The 22455-nt window shown below is 44.9% G+C and overlaps 1 protein-coding gene and 1 pseudogene across 2 annotated transcripts in view; one reads left to right on the top strand and one right to left on the bottom strand.

Moving 5' to 3' along the window:
* The window catches only part of ACSS1 (acyl-CoA synthetase short chain family member 1), a 60562-nt gene extending 39650 nt beyond the window's left edge, over window positions 1-20912 (bottom strand). Inside the window, exons 1-2 of the mRNA XM_079123549.1 lie at window positions 20544-20912; window positions 7611-7707 (exon numbers count right to left, since the gene is read on the bottom strand). Of these exons, the coding sequence (XP_078979675.1) occupies window positions 7611-7707; window positions 20544-20877 (431 nt within the window). The 5' untranslated portion in view covers window positions 20878-20912. The remainder of the gene's footprint in view (window positions 1-7610; window positions 7708-20543) is intronic.
* Window positions 13642-18230, top strand: LOC306651503 (10 kDa heat shock protein, mitochondrial-like; annotated as a pseudogene). Its single transcript has one exon. The product of its transcript is annotated as a 10 kDa heat shock protein, mitochondrial-like (transcript).
* Window positions 20913-22455: the final 1543 nt, after the last annotated feature.

Here is a 22455-nt window from a genome sequence, read left to right as displayed (position 1 = left end):
GTAGATGCTGACTTAAAAACTTGTGCGTAACAAGTAACAGAGTTTCTATTAGATTCCCACTGCCAGCATGCAGATTCCAGATCAACCTTCTCAAATGGAGTTATTCAGATGTCCACCAGGGTGCCACCTCCTCTTAGATGGGGAACCCAGGCCTGAACATCACCTATGGTCCAGGAGGCACTGGCCTCTCTCCCCACACTGGGGTCCCCTGAATACACCAACTCTGCCCTGGGAGAGGGTTGTTTCACCCATTCCATCTCACTGCACGCATCAACCTCAGTCAGTTAATGAACCTCCCTCGACTGCCCCAATGTTTTAATAAAGGAGTTTATTCTCTAAAGCAAGTAACAGGGGGTGATAAGGAAGAGGTGGCAGGCATGTGGAGGGAGGGGGCTGCCTTTCACTATTGCATTCAAGGTGGAATCACACTGTGTGTCCTCACCCACTCACTCCTGAGCCTAGCAGACACATACATCCACAGCCTGCTCTTCTGAAATCCTCTGCTAACCTGCCTTCAATTGACCCCAATCTACAGCAAACATAGACCCTTCCTGTCCAGACATAGGTCTGGGCTTTCATCCCATGTGGCCCAGGCAATGCTTAGCAGGCAGGGAAGGAGAAGCATGATTCCATTGTGCAGATAAGAAAAATGAGGGTCAGAGAGGTGATTTGCTCTGGGTTACACATAGCCAGGGGACAGAGCAGTCACCAGGCACCAGGTACCTTGGTGAAGACCCACCCTGCAACATGCTTACCTCTCACGGCCCCTCCTGCCTTCATCCTCATGCTTCCCTCCTCTGCCTCTCAAAACTCAACCCTCCTGGAAGCCTTCTCCAACCGGGTGTTGTGTACAATATGACTTCCTGTTTCCTGCCACTTGAATCCACTGATACCAGCCACTTCTGTGACCTTCCTAAGTGACTATGCTAAGACACCCTGGACAGAGGTTAGGGAGGCAGCTCCAGCATAAAGGTTCCCCACCCCATCCCCACCAGGCTGCCGCTCATGGTTTATAGCAGTTCCCTCTCCCCCAAATAGAAGGGTGCCACATACAACAGGTCCCATCTTGTGCTTCCCTGTGGGCCCTCCACATTAGGCACTAGCTATGTGAATTCTTGATGATGTCCAATGTTCCTCCCAAAGATAAAGTCATTGCCCTCTGTACCCACTGAGGGGTTTGTGGCAGGCAGAGTCAGGGGAGGCCTGACATCCCCTCTGCTCCTCTGGATAGGGCTTTCTTACTGAACCCAACTCCCACCCAAGAAAAAGGCCCAGAATGGAACCCCAGGAAATCAGTCCTATGGAAATCACTCAGCCACAGTGCAGGCACATGATGCTGTCCTTCCCAGCACACACAGGGAGCCCACAATGCTCCACTATGTTTCGCAATGCTGATTAGAACCCTCCTTCCTGGTTCAAGTTCATCAGTGTTAAACAGTGCCTGGAGTTATCTAATCTCTGCTTTTACAGATGAGGATGCTGAGGCCCAGAGGGATGGCCCCAAAGCCACAGGATGGTCAGAGATAAAACCTGGTTTTATGGCTTAATTAAAACACTCTCATTTGGCCTCAAGTTCAATTTCAAATCCTCTATCCAGAGCCTCAGATGAAAGAACACTGGCTCTGACTTGGTAAACACTCACTCTGGCACTCACAACCTGCCCTCTCCTATTTCAGGTCACACCCCACAGGCTGAGCAGATGTGAGACCAGCTTCAAGGCCTCAGTCAGCTCTTGAGGGCCTTTGTCACTCCAGCTTGGAAATCCCTGGCCTACACCCCAGACAGGTAGTAGATCTGAAGCCTCATCAGTCTCCCCAAGATCAATATCATCTTGCTAAAGAAAAAGCACTTGAGTTTTTCTGCGTGTCTACTCTCAAGAGTCTGTACAATCTGTGCATCTGAACTAAGATGAGAAGGACTATCTTCTAAAAGAGGTACATGTGGATGGTAAGAAGCAGCTACCTAAAGTGCTCCCTTGTCACCCTGCCTCAAGGAACATGCAAATTATCTATACCTGGCCTAGTGGCCTCCAGGGACCCTGTGCCAAAGGGCCTGCTAGGTCCCTAGGGGAGATGGCTTTGGGCAAAAGAAAATTAGAAAAGGGCTGGGTTCAACCTCAAGTCACACATGTCCCTCTTCCTGGGAAGTGGGCACAGATAATCCCAAGCTGAGTCCCAGTCTCATGGCCCTCTGGTAGGATATGTCCAGGAATTGGTTTCTGCTGCTGCTACTCATGGCTTTGGGATACTGGCACCCCCTCCAAGTTGTTAAAGTGAATCCCCCCAGAACTCCCTACCATTTGGCCACAGGAAAGGCCTCTGGCCAAGTGAAGTAGAGTTTAGATGCCAGTATGCAAAACAACATACACCACAGGCAATGGTTAAGTAACCCAGGGCATGTCTATCAAGAGGTGTGACACAGCCATCACAAAGCATGAAGCAGAGCTGTACCAGTGCTGTGGAAACAAGTTTAAAAGATGTGTATGTAGCCAGGCATGGTAGCTCAGACCTGAAATCCCAGAGACTTGGGAGGCGGAGGCAAGAGGATTGCAAGTTTGAAGCCAGCCTCAGTAATTTAACAAGATCCTCTGTAACTTAGCCAGATCATGTCTTAAAGGGAACTTTAGATTATGTAGAAGGAAATGAGAGGGAGGGGAGATATGAAAAATTGTGGAATGAGACAGACATCATTATCCTATGTACATGTATGATTACACGAATGGTATGAATCTACATCGTGTATAACCATAGAAATGAAATGATGTACCCCATTGGTGTACAATGAATCAAAAGGCAGTCTGTAAAAAAATTTAAAAATAAATATTTTTTTAAATTAAAAAATAAAATATATAAATAAAAAAGGCCAGGGATGTAGCTTGGTGGTAGAGCACTCCTGGGTTCAACCCCCAATAACAAAAAATTTTTTAAAGTGCATGTGTTAGGGGTGTGTGTGTGTGTGTGTGTGTGTGTCTGCCTGCATATACGCAATGGTGGAGATTCTGGTGAATTCTCAGCACGTAGGTGTTGTTAAAGGCTGAGCCCCACAGTTTGGGGGGAATGAGCTGTTGGTTCATGACATGAGAAGCATGACAGTAATTCTTCAGAAACGAGCCTGTCTAAAGAATTTAGCAGATCCAGGAGTGAGAGGCCCTGGGCACCTAAGGAAGGAAACACGTTACTGACCATCCCTACCATCCCCCATAAGCAAAGTCCCAGACAGAGGATGCTGACATTGCCCATTTTGAAGGGCTTCATCTTAGGATGGATCGGGCCCCATCCAGGTCTGCTGACATGGCCTGTAGCATGTGATGTGGGTTCATGGCTCTGAACTTGCTGACTTGGAATCAAGTCACAGCTTCCCCCACCAGGCAGTTGCACCTAGTCAAACAATTTCAGCTGACTCTGTCTCCTTTTCTGAAAGTTTGGATTAAAAAGATATCCATTCAGAAAAAAAAAAATCAGACTGAAAGTTCATTGCTGGGGGAGGGGTGGTGATTAACTGAGAAGGGACACAAGAACTTTCTGAAGCAATGATTGTTCTGTCTCTTAAAATACAAGTTTGAGTTCCACAGGTGTATGCATGGGTCAAAATGCAACAAATATACACTTATACATTTCATTGCAGGTAAATTTCACATCAAAAGAGAAAAATAAAAACATAATGTCCTCAGTTAATCATGTGCATGATGGAGTTCTTGTGAAAAGTACACTGATGTCTGGAACTTACTTAGAAAGATGAATAGATGGACCACACATGTCAAAACTGTAAAATCTAGGTGGTGGGCAGATGGTATGTGCACTTTTCCAATTTTTTTGTGATAAAATATTGGAAGTAATAATAATAATTAGCAGTATTATTCTTTTCTAATCAAATTGTGGTCTTTAAAATAAGGCAGTTATGGTGTTTAAAATAGAACTGGAACTTAGTAAGTACACAATAAATAGTGGCTACTATCATAATCATCATTCTTTTTACTTGATGGTTTTGTTGGCTTGTTTTTGTTTGTTTTTTCTTGTTTTGTTTTATTTTCAGGGGTGGGGGTTGGTGCTAGAGATTGAACCAAGGGGTGTTTTAACACTGAGCTATATCCCTGGCCTTTTGTATTTTTTATTTTGAGACATGGTCTCCCTAAGTTACTGAGGCTAGCCTCAAACTTTTGATCCTCCTGCCTCAGCCTCCCAAGTAGCTGGGATTACAGGCATGTACCACCACTCCTAGTTAGTATTTACACTTCAATGCATTCCTCCATCTCCTTGTGCCAATGCTGTAGTCATATTGGTTATAATTATTACCCCCATTTTACAGATGGCAAAATTGTTCCCTAGTTGACTATGTGATTTCACAAATTCATCAAACCAACAGAGGATGGCTCTAAACCAGAATTTGCCTTTTTCTGTAGACTCTGGGTCTCATGAGAACCAGAGGAAAATCAGGCTGCAAATTCCCCCAGGGCAAAGTTTACTGTGCCTATCCCAGGGTGAACCTGCTGGTACTGACAGTCATCCGCTGTGCCTGAGGTCGAAGTAAGGGGTAAGAGTGAGGGAATTTCTTCCTCCCGTCACTGTTCAAGGGGCCTGTTAGCATGCAGACTTTTAAGCTTCCTGAACCAGGAAACTGCCTTGCACCAACATCCCAACCTATGGAAAGTACAGTGTCATGGGGTTGCTTTAAAGGGCCTGAAAACTGGGGCTAGAAGCTCAGTGGTGGCACAAGTGCTTGCCTGGCAAGTACAAGGTCCAGAGTTCCATCCCCAGCACCACAAGAAGAAAGGAAGGAAGGAAGGAAGGAAGGAAGGAAGACACTATGACTTTGGAAGTTGATCTTTGAACCCAGGAAGGTTGTGGCTATTCTGAGGCTCCTTTGGTACCACTGCACAGGACAGGGGCAGGAAAGCACTTCATTTCAGTGACTAAGCGTGCGCATCTGTGTGTGCATGTGTGTGTGTGCATGTGCACACACGTGCTCCATCATGCTTATGTCTGCTGGTAGGACAGCCAGAAGCAAGAGTGGGAGGACAGGAAGAAAATCTCATGCAAACACCTAAAATTACCAGGAAGATGATTAACCAGAGTCCTTCAAGGACTTGCTGCAATTACAGATAACTTGCATGTACACTTTTCACTCAAAAAGCAAATGGAAAGAGCCACCTGGTTCCAAGCCTGGTTAAGATCAGCAAACCATTTTGGACCAAGTCTGCTTATTCTTAGAGAGAATAATAAACACTTTGTCACTTCGTGAATAAATTTGACAAATTTATTAATAAATTTGTCTCTGGCCCAGGGCTACTTCTTTGCCATGGAACTGAAGTTGCCCTTGGTTTTAACATTGACTACAGTCCAAACATTCCACATGGTTTACATTTAACCACACATCTCAGGGGCCCATGGAATCCAGTTCACAGACTGCTGAAGATTGCAGCATCCAGCTAGGGGTAGGAGGAGTGTAACCCATGGCCCACCCACCCCCAGGGCCCAGGCACATATGCAACACAGACGGAAGGAGATTAGTTCTCCAGGGAATGTCAGGACTGGACTGCTCACAGTTGGCATCCAGTTAGCACCTCTGACCCCACAGCTGTTTCTTATCTTTTATGGAAGGATAACTCCCAAAGAAACTACTTCAAGGCCCTTTTCAGAAAAAAAGTTTGTTCACAGACAAATAGAGCTGAGTCAATAAACATTAAAGCAGTCAAAGCAGCCTATTTATTTGACTAGCACCCCAAAAAAGTCCCCTGTACACAACTGCATAGGGTTTACTACCTGGGTCCAGTGCCAAGGCTCTCAGCAGCAAGATGCTGCTGGCCTGTAGGTCATATGGAGACTGCAGCCAGGAAACAGAAATAAGAAAACAACACAGGCCCAGAGCTCAGCCCTGTGAGGGAAAGAAGCACAGGATCCACAGCTGTGAAGCTCTGATGGGCCTAAGGGCTGTGAGGTAGGGGCACAAGCAGGCCAGTTCCATTGGGAGCTGCAGCAGATTAACAAATGTCACCACTGCTGCTTGAAAAAGTCAATTCGAACACAGTATTACCAGGCTTGGTGAATTTGATCTGGGATAAAACTGAAATTTGAGAAACAAATGCAAAGCAAAGAGCAAGGGCCCAGTTGCTCCCAAGTCACCCAAGTAGCCAGGGAGTTACTGTCAATCTCAGATCTTCAGGCTAAACCTGTTTCTCGGAACACTCCTCCTGTGTCCCTCTCACTCCCAGGTACCAGCTACAGGCACTCTTTTTCTGTTCCCAGGGCAAACTATTCCTCTTGACAATTAGACCTCAGTCTAAATGAAATCCGTGGGGAGCTTTCTACCTCCTTTTCAGAGAGGCCTTCTTTGACTATTCAGTCAAAAGTGACCCCTCTACCAGGAATTTGGGATTGTTTGTTATTATAACTTTATCTATCCTGTCCTGACAGACACAAAAGCACTCAGTGAAGACTTGCTAAATGATTAGACAAGGAAAGTTTGAAGCCACCTCCAGGATAGTAATCACAGCAGAAGACCTGATGAGGTGAGGGGTGGAAAGATATGTGAACAAAGGACACACAATTTAGGCACATTGTTGTAAAGGTAAATTATGGAAAAGTATGCCTTAAGGTTTTGGGTTTTTGCTTTTTGCTTTATTGTTGTTTTGCTTTGTCCAGTGCTGGGGATGAAACCCAGGGCCTTGTACATCCTAGGCAACTGCTCTACCTCTGAACTACATCCCCAGTCCCAAGCCAAGGAGGCTTTAATGGCAAACCAATATTCCACACTGACTGATCACAAAGACTTTGAGCCCCTACAGGAAACAATTTTAGGAAGGCCCATTACCCATGAGCATAGCTACCCTCCCCACCCCCCACCAATGCACATGTGCTTGGTTCATGTAAGGAATCTGCTTAAGGAATCCAAGAATAAAAGTATCACATTTTACCACATAATTGTTGCAGATTTCATGCCAATTTTTTTTTTGTTTTTTGCAAAAAAAAGGGTGTGACCATTATGTGAAGCAATTTTTTAAAACCGTGCCAGTATTACTTTAAAATCATTTATGACTAAATTACCTTTGATGCAAATTTGGGATGCATGGAATACTCATGAATATACATAAATGTGGTAGTGATGATTATGTGGCAAAATATGGTATCAAATTTGTTTTAAAAAAATACTCTTTCAAAGGCTATATTATGTATTGTCCTGCACTCACAAGGGTGCTGAGAGTAAAAGGCTGAGTAACTGACTTTTATGACTCCAGTGTGTATTTTATTCAGTTTGTGCTCATGCTTCCTTTTCCTGGAATAAAAGGACATTTCCAAAGCTGAAATGTGTTCTCTGATACTCAGTTACCCACCTCCCAGAGCCAGACACCAGCAGCAGGCCCCTGTACCTTGAATATTTGCCATGTTTGCTTGTTTCAGAAAACCCAGTTGCACTTATGGGAATCTAAAGATATTAAATAGCCAAAGTGAACAAGGAGGTCGGGGCTCCTGCCAAGCTAGGGAATCCTTCCCTGTTAAATGGTACAGCAGGGGTGTTCGGTGCTGGCAGTCATGACTGTCATTCATGCATGCCAACAAATAGGAAACCCAGATCACCCTGCTGGGTGCGGAGATCTAAGAATGGACAGACAGTACCTGTAGGTGATCCTCACTTCAGTTCCAGGCTCATCTCGCTCCCAGATCAAAGCGACACTCTCGGGGGACTTCTGAACATGTTGATCCAAGCAGTTGACTGTACAGAAACAGGTGTACAGACATTAATCTTGATGTCTTTAGAGGGAGGAAGGGGGCAGGGATCTACTTTGCTGTGGCTTGCTCTATTTCTGCAGAGATGGACCCTACCTTCATTCATGGTAAGTTTTCTACCTCCCTGCAAGGAACGGGTGATTGTCAGAACTGCAAAAATGGAGATGCCACCAAGCAAACATTATGCCAAAGGTAAGAGGTGACCTCCCAAAAATATTCTTTTTTTAAATTTTTATTTATTTTTATTTTTACAGACTGCATTTTGATTCACTGTACACAAATGGAGTACAACTTTTCATTTCTATGGTTGTACATGATGTAGATACACACTATTCTTGTAATCATACATGTACCTCATTCCACTATCTTTCCTTCTCCCATTCTCTTACCTCCTCTTATTTCCCTCTACACAATCCAAAGTTCCTCCATTCTTCCCTCACCCACTCCCCACCCCATTATGTATCATCATCCACTTATCAGAGAAAACATTCGGCCTTTGGTTTTTTGGGATTGGCTTATTTCACTTAGCATGATATTCTCCAGCTCCATCCATTTACCTGCAAATTCCATAATTTTATCTTTCTTTATGGCTGAATAATATCCCATTGTGTATATATACCACAGTTTCTTCATCCATTCATCTATTGAAGGGCATCTAGATTAGTTCCACAATCTAGCCATTTGAATCACAAATATTCTTTATTCTCAAAATATTACTGGGACCACAAACACCAGTGGTCCCAACCCTGGATACCAGTTGCCATCACCTGGACCTTCCCTGGACACCTTACCCAGTAGTCCCCGGGCTGGACCTCATGGTTTTCAAAGCTCCTTAGATGGTTTTAGGTGTAACCTGCCCTGGGCACTGCAGCCTGAGCTGCAGGAAAGAATACTTAATACAAATAGGACATTGCTGTTGCAACACGGCTAATGGAGCATGCTCCCCTGTGCAGGGTAGAGGTGTCAGCCAAGACAGGGATCCAAATCCTCTCCCAGGTATCCAATGAGTATCCTATAAACTAGTCTCTGTTCCAAGAAGTGACTCAATGATGGGAAAATGCCATCCTGGTTTTCCAGGAAGTTCTGCTCCCCTCCCGCTCTATTACCTAAGCTCAGATCACATGACTTGCCAGCAAAAAACAGTTTACTGTAAACCTGAGGATTAGTATGATCTGTTCATTTGCTTACATCCTGTTCACTATTCATTTGATTTCAAAGGTGAGCTTAACTCAGACCAATTACTTCAACCAACACTCAAAACCAGCTCCTCCTTACTCAGTTTCCTAACAATGGTACCCCAAGTATTTGGAGGAAATGAGTACTCTGAATAGCTTTGGGGGTCAGTGGTTGCATGTCCTCCTGCTCTTTCAGTGTCCCATATGTAATTTGTACCTCAAAAATTTTAATAAATGTAGATGCAGGGGGGAAATTACCAATACTGCTAATTGATACAGAAAATTTCTTTGAAGTACATGAAAATAAAAGAGAAGATAGGCCCAAAAACTAAAAGAGAGGAAAAGCAAGAAGTTGAACTAAGAAGGGGTTTAGTGAAGCCAGGTGCAGTGACTCACACCTGTAATCCCAACTAGTTGGGAGGTTAAGGCAGGAGAATCCAAGTTCAAGGCCAACCTAGGCGACTTAGCAAAACCTTATTTCAAAATTAAAAATTGAAAGAGTTGGGGATGTAGCTCAATGGTTGAGTATGCTGAGCTCAATTCCCATTACCAAAAAAAGGGAGTGGGGATGGAGATAGAGGGCGAGAAGAAGGGGCTTTATGGCAGACCTGGAGTTGTACAATCAGTAGACATAAGTGTGTGTGTGCACACATTTGTTCAGATGCCATGTATACACAGCAAAGCCAGGCTACACTCTACACTCTGTTCAGTGAAGTTGTCACCACTCACCCACCCAAACACACACACAACACCACAACACACACACACACACACACACACATACACATACATACCATCAACAAGGGTTTTTTATTATGGGTTTTTTGTTTGTTTCTGTTTTTGTGGTACTGGAGATTGAACCCAAGGGTGCTTTACCACTGAGCTACATCCCCAAACCTTTTTACTTTTTATTTTGAGACAGGGCCTCATTGAATTGCAGAGACTGACCTCAAACTTATGATCCTCCTGCCTCGGCCTCCCAAGTAGTTGGGATTATAGGTGTGCAACACTGTGCCTGGGATCATCACGGCTCTCTGATGCTATTTTCAGCTTTAGCCCTAGAGCACCCAGGCATAGAGACCTCAGATAAAATCAAGCAAAATGCAGGGTGTCTGTGTTTCAGCATGAAATGATTTATAATTTTAAAAACACTAGAATTTCACCCACTGGAAGCCACTTTCCCCAAGTGCTTTTCTGAATGGGAGTGGGTCTCTTGGGAGCACAGAAAAGAGAGGCATATAAAACCTGAGATAGTTTAATTCAACCAGTGTCCTGGCACCAATTCTGATCAAGACACAATACTAAGTACAAAAGGAAATGCAAGGAGAGATATTCAGTCCCATTGGTGCAGGTTAACAATACAAACATAAGAAACATGTAAGTAACCAAAACACAAAGTAGGCTGTGGCAGGTATCGTAACATTTGTCCAAAAAGAACAATGAAGCTGAATTTACCCAGACAAGGCAAACCCATGGAAGTTAAGAGCAACCCCAGACTGAAACAGTACAACAAGAGCCTCTACAGGGACAGCACCCTCTGTAGATCAGGAGTAAGAAGTACCAGTATCCCATTAGGAATGGGAAATGAAGCAGGTAACAGATAGAAGTTAAGTGGTCCGCTAAGGTCTCATAGTAGGAGAACTGGCTTTAATGCAGGCAGATGAACTTCAGAGTCTTGCTACCCTGCTCTTCACAGTCACCCTGTGATGGTCCCAACAGGGAGCCAAGAACAACTTTATGCAAGAGGTGAAAGAAAGGTGAGCCCTGTCTGTGGTGAAGGAAAAAGGAGATGTGAACAGGATGTGGTTTTACAAGTAGGTGAGGCTTAGAATAGTCTAGAACAGTGAAGGGTAATTCAGGCAGGCAAGAGAAACAAGCAAACCCTGATTTTGATGGAAAAACAAGGCTGTTAGGGAAAAAATGAGCAAACTAATTTGGTAAATATTGGCCAACTAGGCCCCAGCCTAAGTCCAGCTTACAGATGTGCTGTTTCTCTGACTGGTTGTTTCTCTGACAGGGGTGTGTGTGTGTGTGTGTGTGTGTGTGTGTGTGTGTGTGTGAGAGAGAGAGAGAGAGAGAGAGAGAGAGAGAGAGAAACAGTGAAAGAGAGCGACAGAGAGAGAATTCAGTCTATAAATCAAGACTTTTCACACTAATACCATGGATTTCTGGCTTCTGAGCAATCAGCAGAGAGGCCACCCTTTAGACAGGACCCTTTCCCCAGTTGCCTGGCCCTGGGTGCAAGTCTGGGCAGGTCATGGCAAGCTGGGAAGGCTCAACTCAGGAACAGTGCTGCAGAAAGTCCTGGAGGAGAATCAGAAATGGACTGGATGAAAGTCATGGACCCAAAGGCAGGTTGGCAGGGAACATGCTGCTCACATAAGACATGGGATCCTTTTAGCCCTGGGCTGCTGCAGCTATCAGCTGGGTACTGGTGACAAATCCAACCACTCAGACCTGCTGAGAAGATTCCAGGAGATGTGTGCCCAGGTTCTCATCTGAGAAGTTCTGCTCAGACATACTTTGACCCTTGATAACTCTGAAGATGCAGCCTGGCCAGATGCAGTTAGGAAACAGCCTCAGAGACTTCCTAGTGGTCCAGTGACCTGCCAAAACTCCCAGCCAGGAAGCTGTAGGAAGGGTTCAAACCACACTTTACACTTCACTTGGGTTCATCTCACCGCATCCCATGACAGCCGCAATGCTAGCACGTTCTTCTTTCCCAGAGAGTGACTGGATGACTGTAAGCTGAGACCCCTACCTCCTCTAAGCCCAGAAAGGCATCCTACACCAATTTTACGCCAAACAGGAAATCAAAGCTAAGAAAAGTGGAGAGGAAAAGCCTACACTAGAGTGCAGCCAGGTGACCATTGAGATCAGCTGCATGTCCATCTCTTCCCAGATACTGATAGATGGCAGGAATTCAGGCAGGTCAGAATGAATCCCCAAGTGCAGTGTTCCCTCGCACTCAACCAGTGACTGCAGAGGCTTAGAAAGATAGGTCTTCCTGCTGGCCATGCAGAGTTCAGGGAGCTCCTCCTGCCCCAGGGTCTTTGTACTCCCCCTGCCTGATGCTGCCCCACACCTTCCTACCCATGCTTCAGGTCTCAGCTTAGCACTTCTCACTCACATTGCACATCATTCTTCCCTTGGACCCATGCCTCCCTCTAATTGCTTGAGATGTTTACTACTTGTTGTGCCACTTTGGGCAGGGGCCAGATGTCCTGTTTATGTTTGTACATGGACAGCCTAATCCAGAGCACAGAGCTAAGCATGCACCAAAACTCTGGATGATGGACACATGAACCATTCAAGTCCTTGAGCTATAAGAGGACCCTGGCACCAGGGGAGGAAACAGAGTTCTTATCTTTGTGACTCTATCCCTTAAAGTTCTCATTTGTGGCCAAAAATCAGTGCTGCTCAACATTGAGAGATGTCAGAATCCCTCAAAGGGCTTGTGGCACACAGGTGGCCGGGCCCCATTCCAGCCCCTATTTCCATTTTTTTTTTTTTTTTTTTTCCTATTTCCATTTTAACTAGATGATTCTCATGCTGCAACCTTTGTCTCAGGGCCACATAATGACAGATGTTCATGTGTCTATGTGCACACCTATTTTATATATAGATTTTAGATTCCATGGGTTTGGGGAGGTTTTGTTGTTGTTTTGTTTTGTTTTGTTTTTTACCTTTTGGAAGGAGAGTAACTAATCACACTTGCCCTGTATGTCATCTGACCTTGCCCAGCTGGCAGTCTGGAGTCACAGCTAAAAATCCTTAGTCTCAAGTTCAAGCCCTGGCCAACTGCTCACTAACCACTGATGTTCTTGTTACTTAAGCTAAATCTTAGCCTTCTGATCCATATGGTGGTTTAATGTCTCTGGGTGGGACTGTAGGAATTAGGCATCATTTGAGTTTCCTGTTGTAGGGTTAGAGGTTGTCATAGTGTTCCCATGAGAAACACAAACAGAATAACTCATCTTTGCTCACAACTACCACAGTGTGAGACCTGGAGGACAGTGATTCTAAAATGCTATAGGCATTTTGGTTCTTACTTATGGTTTCTGCCAGTGCCTCAAATCCAGGGGGAAAAAAATAAGGAAGGAAAAGGGGGAGGGGCAGGAAGAGATGGGAGAAAGCAGGGAAGGAAAAAAGGAAAGAGGAGGGAGGAGGGATGAGTGAGGAAAAGAAGGAAGGAAGAAAGGAAATAGGGAGGGAAGGAAATTAGGAAGGGAGGATGGAAATCCTACATTTAAACACACACACACAAAAGAAAGAAAGAAAGAAAGAAAGAAAGAAAGAAAGAAAGAAAGAAAGAAAGAAAGAAAGAAAGAAAGAGAGAGAAACCAGAAAACCTCAATCCAAAGAACTGGGCAGTGGGACAAGAAAATTCCATTTCCAAGCGTTTCCAAGAAGAGTTGGGCAAGGGCCTAGAGCAATCTAAGGCACAGCCCCACCTACTTAAATTTTTTCCAAATTTCTCAGCACACTAAGGTCTTTCCTTCCATTGGCGATGAACCCACAACACTTAACACTTCCTCATTCTGGTCTCCATTCTGGGACACTATGCTGAACCAGCCTTCCCATATATCAAAAGTCTCTGAGGACAGGGACCCCCAGATTCCTTTATCATAAGAACTGAAGAGAAGAGTGACATCACAATTTTCCCTCTAACAACTGCAAAAACAAAAACAAAAAACAAACCCAAGGCATCTCACATACCCTAAGTAACTTGAGCAAGTTACCCCAGTATGGACTTGTTCATCACAACAATGATAAAAATTATCATTGTTTTGGGCCGTTGTTTCGGATCAAGTTCCTACGCAGATCAGGCTAAAACTTTTTTTTTTTTTTTTTCTTGTGGTGCTGGGGATCGAACCCAGGGCCTTGTGCTTGCAAGGCAAGCACTCTACCGACTGAGCTATCTCCCCAGCCCCGGCTAAAATTAAAATGAAGTCACTCCTGTTAAAATTCAAGGTCACCAAACTGAAACTAGGCTGTTTATCTACCCTTTGGAGAAATCAGGACTAGTGGGGTAACAGCCAAACTTCTACAATAGATCTATTTCAATTGGCACGGTCATGAAGTTCCCTCTGCCTTAATCCTTACACACACGACCCAGTGTAATCTGAAATAAACTGATGTAAACTTGTCAGTTATTTTTCTATTGTTCTGTCTCCCTGTCATTGCCTTACAAGGAAAATAACTGAAATATCCAAAATAGTTTTTTGTTCTTTGTTTCTTCTTTCTTCAACCCTTCACTATCCACAAAATCAACTTCTTCTAAGCTTGGCCCATTGGAACACTGGATCTACTTTACAAAATAGAAGTGTTGCCTAATCCTAGAATCAGAAAAAAAAAATTGTGATTGCTAAACTAAATTGTTGATCTTGTTCTTTGACAACTGATTGTTCTTTCTTTCTCTTGTTTAGAATGCAGGTCTGTGGCATCTGGTATTTTCTAGATTACTCACCACTGTACATGAATTGGGGCATTTTTGCCATACCTGGACTATGAGACCACCAACCGCTTCATGTTGACTTCATAAGGAGGAGATGGGGCCCCTGGGAGCAGAGTGTTGGCTCGAGTTCACTAGAGCATAAGCCCAACCCAAAGCCCAACACAGCTTCCCAGCAGTTAAACTAATGCCTGGGTCATGAATTTTTAGTTTCACTAACCAAAAAAAAAAAATTATAAGTGTTATCATTTCCATTATAAAAATGAAACATACTAATGTAGGAATTTTCAAAATCTCTTATTATTTTTCCTTGCAGTGCTGGGGACCAAACCCAAGGTATCGCACATACCCTAGGTAACACCACTTTACCACTGAACTACACCCTCAGCCCAAAATCTCTGGTTAGTTGTTTAAATATATCTCTTGCACGCACACCCCACAATGTGAAGTGAACCCAGCACACAAAAAATTAATTTTAGCCAGGCACAGTGGCGCACACCTGTAATCCCAGCTACTCAGGTAACTAAAGCAGGAGGATGGCAAGTTTGAAGTCAGCCTCAGAAATTTAGTGAGACCCTGTCGCAAAATAAAAAGGGTCTTGGTGGCTGCAACAGGAGAACCAAGTCCTAGCTGTGGTAGTGTGAGTCATGGCTGGACAAGCATTTAGAAAATTTCTTCTACTCTTTGACAGTGTATTGGTCGAAAGGAGTGAAGAAGAAACTGTAACCAAAGGAGGCATTATGATTCCAGAAAAATCTCAAGGAAAAGTATACAAGCAACAGTAGTAGCTTTGGGATCAGGCTCTAAAGGAAAGGGTGGAGAGATTCAGCCAGTTAGCATGAAAGTTGGAGATAAAGTTCTTCTCCAAGAGTATGGAGCTATCAAGGTGGTTCTAGATGACAAGGATTATTTCTTATTTAGACATTCTTGGAAAATATGTAGACTGAAACAAATCAGTGTTGAAATGGCATCGTACGGAGCTGCCCATTCCACTGAAGTTCTGAAATTTTTCATCATGTAAATAATTTCCATATCTCTTTTATAATAAACTGATGATAATCTAATAACATCCACTGTCTCAAAAATTTAGTTTCCTGTACTTGTGTAAACATTTCCAAATAAAATATGTAAATGAAAAAAATAAATAAAAAATGAAAAGAACTGGGGATCTGGCTCAGTAACAGAGCACCCCTGGGTTCAATCTTTAATACCCCCCCAAAATTAATTTTAATCAAAAGAAACTAGGGAGTTAATATCCACAAAAAGGATTCACAATGGTTTTCTTTAAATAGCAAACCTCCTTGGCACATATTGGGATATTACATCAGTCACAAAAATTTTATTTGCCAACTTTCCAGAAGCACCTGCTATTTAAAGTAAGTCATGCCTCTGACAACTGGGAAGAATTCAGATTCTTCCAGAGGATATGCCTCCTAAGATTGGAGTTACATTTTCATTTAGAGTTAAAAAAAAAAAAAACACTTAAACAAGTTATTTTAATCACTGAGAGAAAAATGAAGCAAAACTGTGCAACAAGGTAGTATCTTACGGACATCAACGTATCTGTCTTCTGGATTATTGGAGGAGGTATGTAATAGAGGAGAAAGTGACAGTAAATGATTTCTGTTCCTGCAATTCATGTTCCAAAAAGCATCCAAGAGAACTGGGAGTATAGCTTAGTGGTACAACATTTGCCCAGCCCGTGAGGTCCTGGGTTCCATCCACAGCATCACATACATTTAAAAAAGAAAGAAAAGGAAAGAAAATCTCTCAGTGTTTAGGCTGGGAATGTGACTCAGTGGTAGAGCATTGGCCTGACACGTGTGACGCCCTAGGTTTGATCCCCAGAACCACAGAGGGGCGGGGATCAATGCTTGATTTAAAAATGTTTATTTACATTCTTGCCTATGCATGAATATGCACCTCTTTAAAATAAATCAGACTCCAACTTTAGGGTTTAGAAATTAGAGCCCAGTTGTGTGTTTTGAAAGCCAACACATCATTACACTGTGGTTCTGTATTTGCAACTTCCTGGCTTCTTCAGTTTATATACCACAGGGCAAAAATACCCGTGTGCCCTACCAAAAAAAAAATTCAAAGATGGGAAGGAATCCCTTTTAGAACATGTTTTTCCAAAGAACCTTCTGCAAAGCAGTCCTATAAAGGCAATAGAGACAAGTCACTGAACGATGTAGAGAATCTACCTAGTGCACTGGTGTCCTTTGACATCCTCATCCCACCTCGCTAGCAAAGCTTTGAATGGGCAAGGTACTGAGATGCTCTGGGAGCAATTTGTGTGCCTGTGTGTTTTTCAAAGCCAGCCTCTCACCTATCCTGGGCTGATCAGATGCAAACCCATATATAGTCTTGTTCAGATGGAACACTGTACTCGGCAGCTGCTGAAAGCCAAATTCAAGGTCACAGTCCCCCCAAATGTTTCATTAATAATTAACACTGGTCAGTGATTGGGGCTATAATACATTAAAGATAGTGCTGAGTGCTTCATAAGTCTTATCTAATCCTAAGGAGAGCCCTAGGATGTGGGTGTTGATAAACCCCATCAATAAGGAAACTTGGACAAACAGGTAACCGTCCCAGGCCAAATAGGCTTATTGGTCTAACAATTTTTGCATTGATCTCTTGGACCTCTGGCCACAAAACATTACCTGGACCTATATATCACACTGTGAGAAACCCTATGTATAATCTTGGGTATAAGAAGCTGTATAGTTTTCCAGGTGAGCCCAACCTGCATTCAAGTCATCCAAACTGTATTAGTACATTTTCTATGGCTATAATAAAATATCCATGGAAAAATAACTTAACAAAGAAAATAGGTTTATTTAGTCCACAATTCTAGAGTTTAAAGGGCTTGCCTTGAAGAACATCTGGTAATGTCCTTCTCATTGAGTCTCAAGGTGGCACAAGGCGGCACATGGCAGGATACAGGGAACTTGTCTGTGTGTCTTCTGGTCTTTGTCCTCTTCTTATAAAGTTACCAGGATTCAATCATGAAGGCTCCACCCCGATGACCTTGTCTAATCCTAATCACCTTCCAAAGTCTCACCTCTGAATACCATGGTTGGATTGAGTTTCCATCTTCTTAATATCTCACAGTGGGGATTAAACTCCAGCACAAGTTTTGAAGAACCATAGTCTCACTATAGTACCAACCAGCCTCAGACTTAGGAGTGAGAAGTAGGCAGATGCTCTCCCAAGTATAGGGGAGAAGCAAGTCATCCCCACGGGCCATGTCCAGAATTTTGACCCACAGGATATATGAGCATAGTAAAAAGGTGGTTATCCTGTGCCACTAAATTTGGGGTTGGCTTGATATGCAACAATGGTAACTAAAATAGAATACAGTTACAATCTATTCTTATTTTACAGATGAGGAAATCAGCAAAGTATAGTAAAAGGAAAGCAAGGATTCCAACCTACGTGTAATTCAAAAGACCCATCTGGAAGACTAAAGTGTACTGTAACACCTACATGCCATTGTTTGTTTGGTTAGTAGGGCTATTTCCAGCATGTGTAAACCAATTCTGCTTATTTTAAAAAGCATTTAATCTGCCCCTGTTTGGGGCATACGTGTCAGTGATTCTTAGACCTGGATGCACATCCTTATGCATGGAGAGTTTGTTAATCCCGAATGAAAGGTCCCTAGGGTTCCTGATGGAAATCTAGTATGGGCTCCAGAAATTGCATGTCCAAAAAGTCCCAGGTAAGGAAATACTGCTGATTGGGACCATGTTTTGAGAACTGCTGCTGGTCTAGATCTAGGTACCCCTGAAGGGATAACACAAGTTTCAAAAGGGATTATGCTGGTTTTAAAACATACACACACACACACACACACACACACACACACACACACAATTAGGCCAAAATATCCCTCCCACAATTTTCTAGGTAGCTGCTAGTGAAGCCATAGCCTGGTTCGATCCTTTTTCCTATTCTTACATTCTGGTCCACAGACACTGCTCTGCAATGGGCAAGGATGTGACTGACTGATGCGTGGCTAGGAATGCCCATTTGAGATGAGAAAGCTGCAGTACAGCTGCTTTTCTACAAGTCAATTTTCTGAAGCTCAATGTCTGGCTAAGGTAGCTATAAAGACTATATCTTCAGGAGAAATAAATGAAAGAAAAAGGATTCAGAATTTCTTTCTGACCACCCCTGACCCTGGCTCATGGGATCCTTGCTGTCAGCCCCATGAGGTACATTCCACTGTCTTATCAGTTGCAACTATGCAGGAGCCAACCATAAATATTCCCAGAGTCCAGAGGCCTTGGCCTCCAGAGTCCAGAGGCAGTCTATAAAGAAGCTGCATACTTTCTGGCCTCTTGCTTCTGCATGTTGCTTTACCAACTCCTCAAGGGCACATTCCATCAACTCTGCAAACCTAAGGATCCCCCCCCCCACACACATACCTCCACTAGTTCAAGGACATTTGCTGCTGACTCATTTTCATAGAAAACACTTATCTAGTAAGAGACTCATTTTGATTAAACCTGTAAATAATATGAAATGTGGGGAGAAATACTGACCCAAAGTGCCTTTATGCTTGTTTGAAAAATAGACACTACCTATAATTTCATGGTTATTTTTTAATATAATACATTGAAATTACTACTGCTCACTGATCATCAATAAGCAAAGAGCTTGTTCCATACCTTCCAGCACTCTGTCCTCACAGCCAGCCTAAAAGGTGAACATTATTACAAATGAAGAGACTGAGTCTGACATAATGGCCCACACCTGTAATCCCAGTAACTTGGGACCCTGAGGCAGGAAGATTGCAAATTTGAAGCCAGCCTCAGCAACTTAGTGAAACTGTCTCAAAAACCAAACCAAACAAAATCTGTTTTAAAAGGACTGGGGATGTAGCTCAGTTATAAAGCACTCCAGGATCCTATTTCTAGTAGCGAGCGAGCGAGAGAGAGAGAGAGAGAGAGAGAGAAACAAAGAAAGAAAGAAAGAGAGAGAGAGAGAGAGAGAGAGAGAGAGAGAGAGAGAGAAAGAAAGAAAGAAAGAAAGAAAGAAAGAAAGAAAGAAAGAAAGAAAGAAAGAGAGAGAGAAAGAAAGAAAGAATCCAAAACACCAACAACCAAATGAGGAGACTGAGACTCAGAGGAGTAGAATAACTAGGATGGTGGGGTTGAAGAGTCACAGATTCTACCTCAAAGAGATCCCACCTCAAAGTCGGGTCTTAAGAAGAGCATGATCTGCAGTCCTTTTCTTAAATATCTGGCAGACCACCAAATCCATTATCCCCATCCCACAGGACAGCAGTCATTCACCATGTGTCCAGTCAGGGCCGCAGTTCCAGGACCTTCTCTTTCTACCTCCTCAGTGCCTTAGATTGGGGTGAGGGTGCCACATATACCTCCCCCACCCCCAAATAGCAGAACAGTAATAGATTCAAGCTCGGCAGAAATCAGAGGACTGGTTGACTGCTGGAGCTAGTTTCTGAATCCGGAGTCTCCCATCAGTTCCAAAGCTGGATTTGTGTCTTTGAGGTGCAGCTCTCTGAGGATAAGAGAGACCGTCCCACCCACAAACCCCCAGAGGAAGGAGATAACGGATTCCAGCCTCTGAGCGGGGGTGTAAGAGTGTGTTTCTGCTCCCCAGGCCACCTGTCACGACTGTTGACGCAACAGGGTCTGTCCCCAGGCAAGCAGCCGCACAGCAGCCATAGGTGAAACCACTACAGGCTTTCCATTTTTCCCTCCCTCCCGGGTACTGAGCTAGCAAATCCAGGTTCCTTGCGCACGGTGCTCTGCACCCTAGCCTGGCACAATTGTCGCCCGATGCTCCGGACAGGCTTGTGCTCTGAGGCATTGTGGACCCCGGTAATTAAACTTGGGAGACGGTCGACTGAGAAGCTGCGATGAGACAAGGCCAAGCTGACGTGGGGCAGAGACTCCACAGCCGCTGTCTGGAGCCGGACTTGTGGATTCCCGGCGCGCAGCTGGCTGGGCTAGGGCTGCAGTCTCTGGGATCGAGTGGGATGCGGGATCCGGGTGACGTGGCTTAGGGTTGAAAGAGTGGAGCGGAATACTAGAAGGAATTACTGTAAGGCAGCTGCGATTCGCCTGGCCCAGGAACAGCTGCTGCCGTCTGAGGTTCCTTGAGTCTCCCAGGGACTCGAGAGTTAGGGGCGTCCGGGGTCCCCCGCAGCCCACTCACCAGATACATTTAACTGGCCTCCCAGGAACCAGCCGATCTTGCCACTGCTGAAGTCGCAGTCCCAGACAGTGTGGTAGGGGGTATCCCACACAAGTGTGTCTCGCGCCAGCTGTCCCCAAAAGGCAGCAGGCTCTTGAGCAGCCTGCGCGCTCAGAGCTGGGTACGAACCCGGCAGCGCGGCGGTGGGGGCAAGGGTGGGGGCGCTTCCAGAGAACTGGGAGGTTGCCCAGCCGGGCGTGCTCAGTCCGCGCAGCGGCCGCACCGGCTGCCCAGGGCATCTGTACAGGCTGCCCAACAGCCGCCCGACGCCGCGGCCCGCACTGCGCGCCGCCATCTCGCCAGACGCCCCAAGGCGGGTACGTAAAGTCGGGGCTCCACTTGGAGTTTCCTCGAGCCCCGCCCCTGCTCCGCCCTCCCGCCACCACCCACTCCTCGCTGTTCCGAAGCTGCTTGTTTGAGCGCGCCGGGTCCCCACCCCTTTCTTCCTGCTCTGGAGCAGAGGCCTGAGAAGGAAGAGGGAGTAGCCTGAGCAAGGGGTGCTAGAAGGAAGCACAGAGCTGAGTTGGCTTCTGGACCCAGAGGTGTCCGCTCTGCGCCCAACTGGTCTGCGCTTCCTCCCCGACGCTTCTGGGCGTCGGACTGTTTTGGTTTCTGTTTAAAGCCGGACAGCTTCTCCAAGCCGGCAATAGCAGGGCCAAGGGCATAGGGAGAGCAAGCTCAGGGCTTGGAGAGCAGGGAGCCTTCTGGGTGGGTATTAGCCGGCATGGAATGTAAGTCATTGGTGAATGGAGCGACCAAAACGCACAGGTGAGTCCAAGGCCAAAGTTTGGTCAGTTCAGCATCTACGAAGGCCAAGCCAAAGTTTCAATCGCTCTTTGCGCCCCTGAAAATGAACACTTAACCACGCGGTGCTGGCCTGTGCCCCAACCCCAAGCACACATAAGCGCCCTGGGGTAAGGAGTTGAATGAGTTGGCAGGAACCCTCAAGCCAGAGAGAGAGCTGTGGAGGACTGGGTCCCTGGTCTGAGGGCCCTATGTTCAAATCACCACCTGCCGGCCTCAATCCTGATAGGGTCACTTCCTGCCCAGGGCAAAAGTGTAACTGGGAAACAAACGTTTGCTCCTGCAAACCTCAGCTGATTGGGGTGATGGAGATTTTCTCCGAAGTCTCTAGCGTCTGTGGCCTGGGTTGAAACCCTGTCATTTCTAGTTCTGGGACCTTGGGCAAGTTCCTTAACGTCTCTGTTTCATTTTCCTTTTCTGGAAAACTGGAGTAATACCTCTTTCCCAGAGGTTGTGGTAAAGAATAATCTAGATAATGTCTGTAAAATGTCTACCAGTGGTTGGCATGAGGCAAAGTAAGCTCAATAGAGCTGGTGGTGCTTTTGTTGTTGAGGAGCCAAGAAGGATAGAAAGGAACTTGTCTCTACCAGGTCCTTGACTATTTCAACACTCAATAAGTAAACACATAATAAAGAAGGTAAACACAGTGGAAGGGGATTTTGGAAACCTGTTTGTTGAGTTCTTTGGGCTGGAAAGAATTCCTTCTGGTTAGTTGTGACAGCTTCACAGGAAAGGAGCCTGCCTTCAGAGGGGCTTCTTCTACCTCAGTCTCCAGCTCTGCAGAATGCTGCTTCCTGCCAGAGAATAGAGATTTATAAGGCTGTTAAAATAGCTAGCACAACACGTGCCCTAGACTATGCCAAGTTTGACCTGCATTTTCTGTTTAGTTTTAGAGTTATCTAAGACAGGTGTGGTGGCCCATGGCTGAGTCCCAGCTACTCTAGCTACTCTGGAGGCTGAGGTGGGAGGATCAGTTGATTCCAGACAAGTCTGGACAACAGAGGGAGACCCTGTCTCAAACAGACAGACAAGCAAACAAAAAACCTGGCCAGAAACTGCAAGCCTTAAA

This window comes from Sciurus vulgaris (assembly GCF_902686455.1).
Source record: "Sciurus vulgaris genome assembly, chromosome: 2".
NCBI classification, from domain to species: Eukaryota; Metazoa; Chordata; class Mammalia; order Rodentia; family Sciuridae; genus Sciurus; species Sciurus vulgaris.
This window is presented reverse-complemented; position numbering and strand designations above follow the sequence as displayed.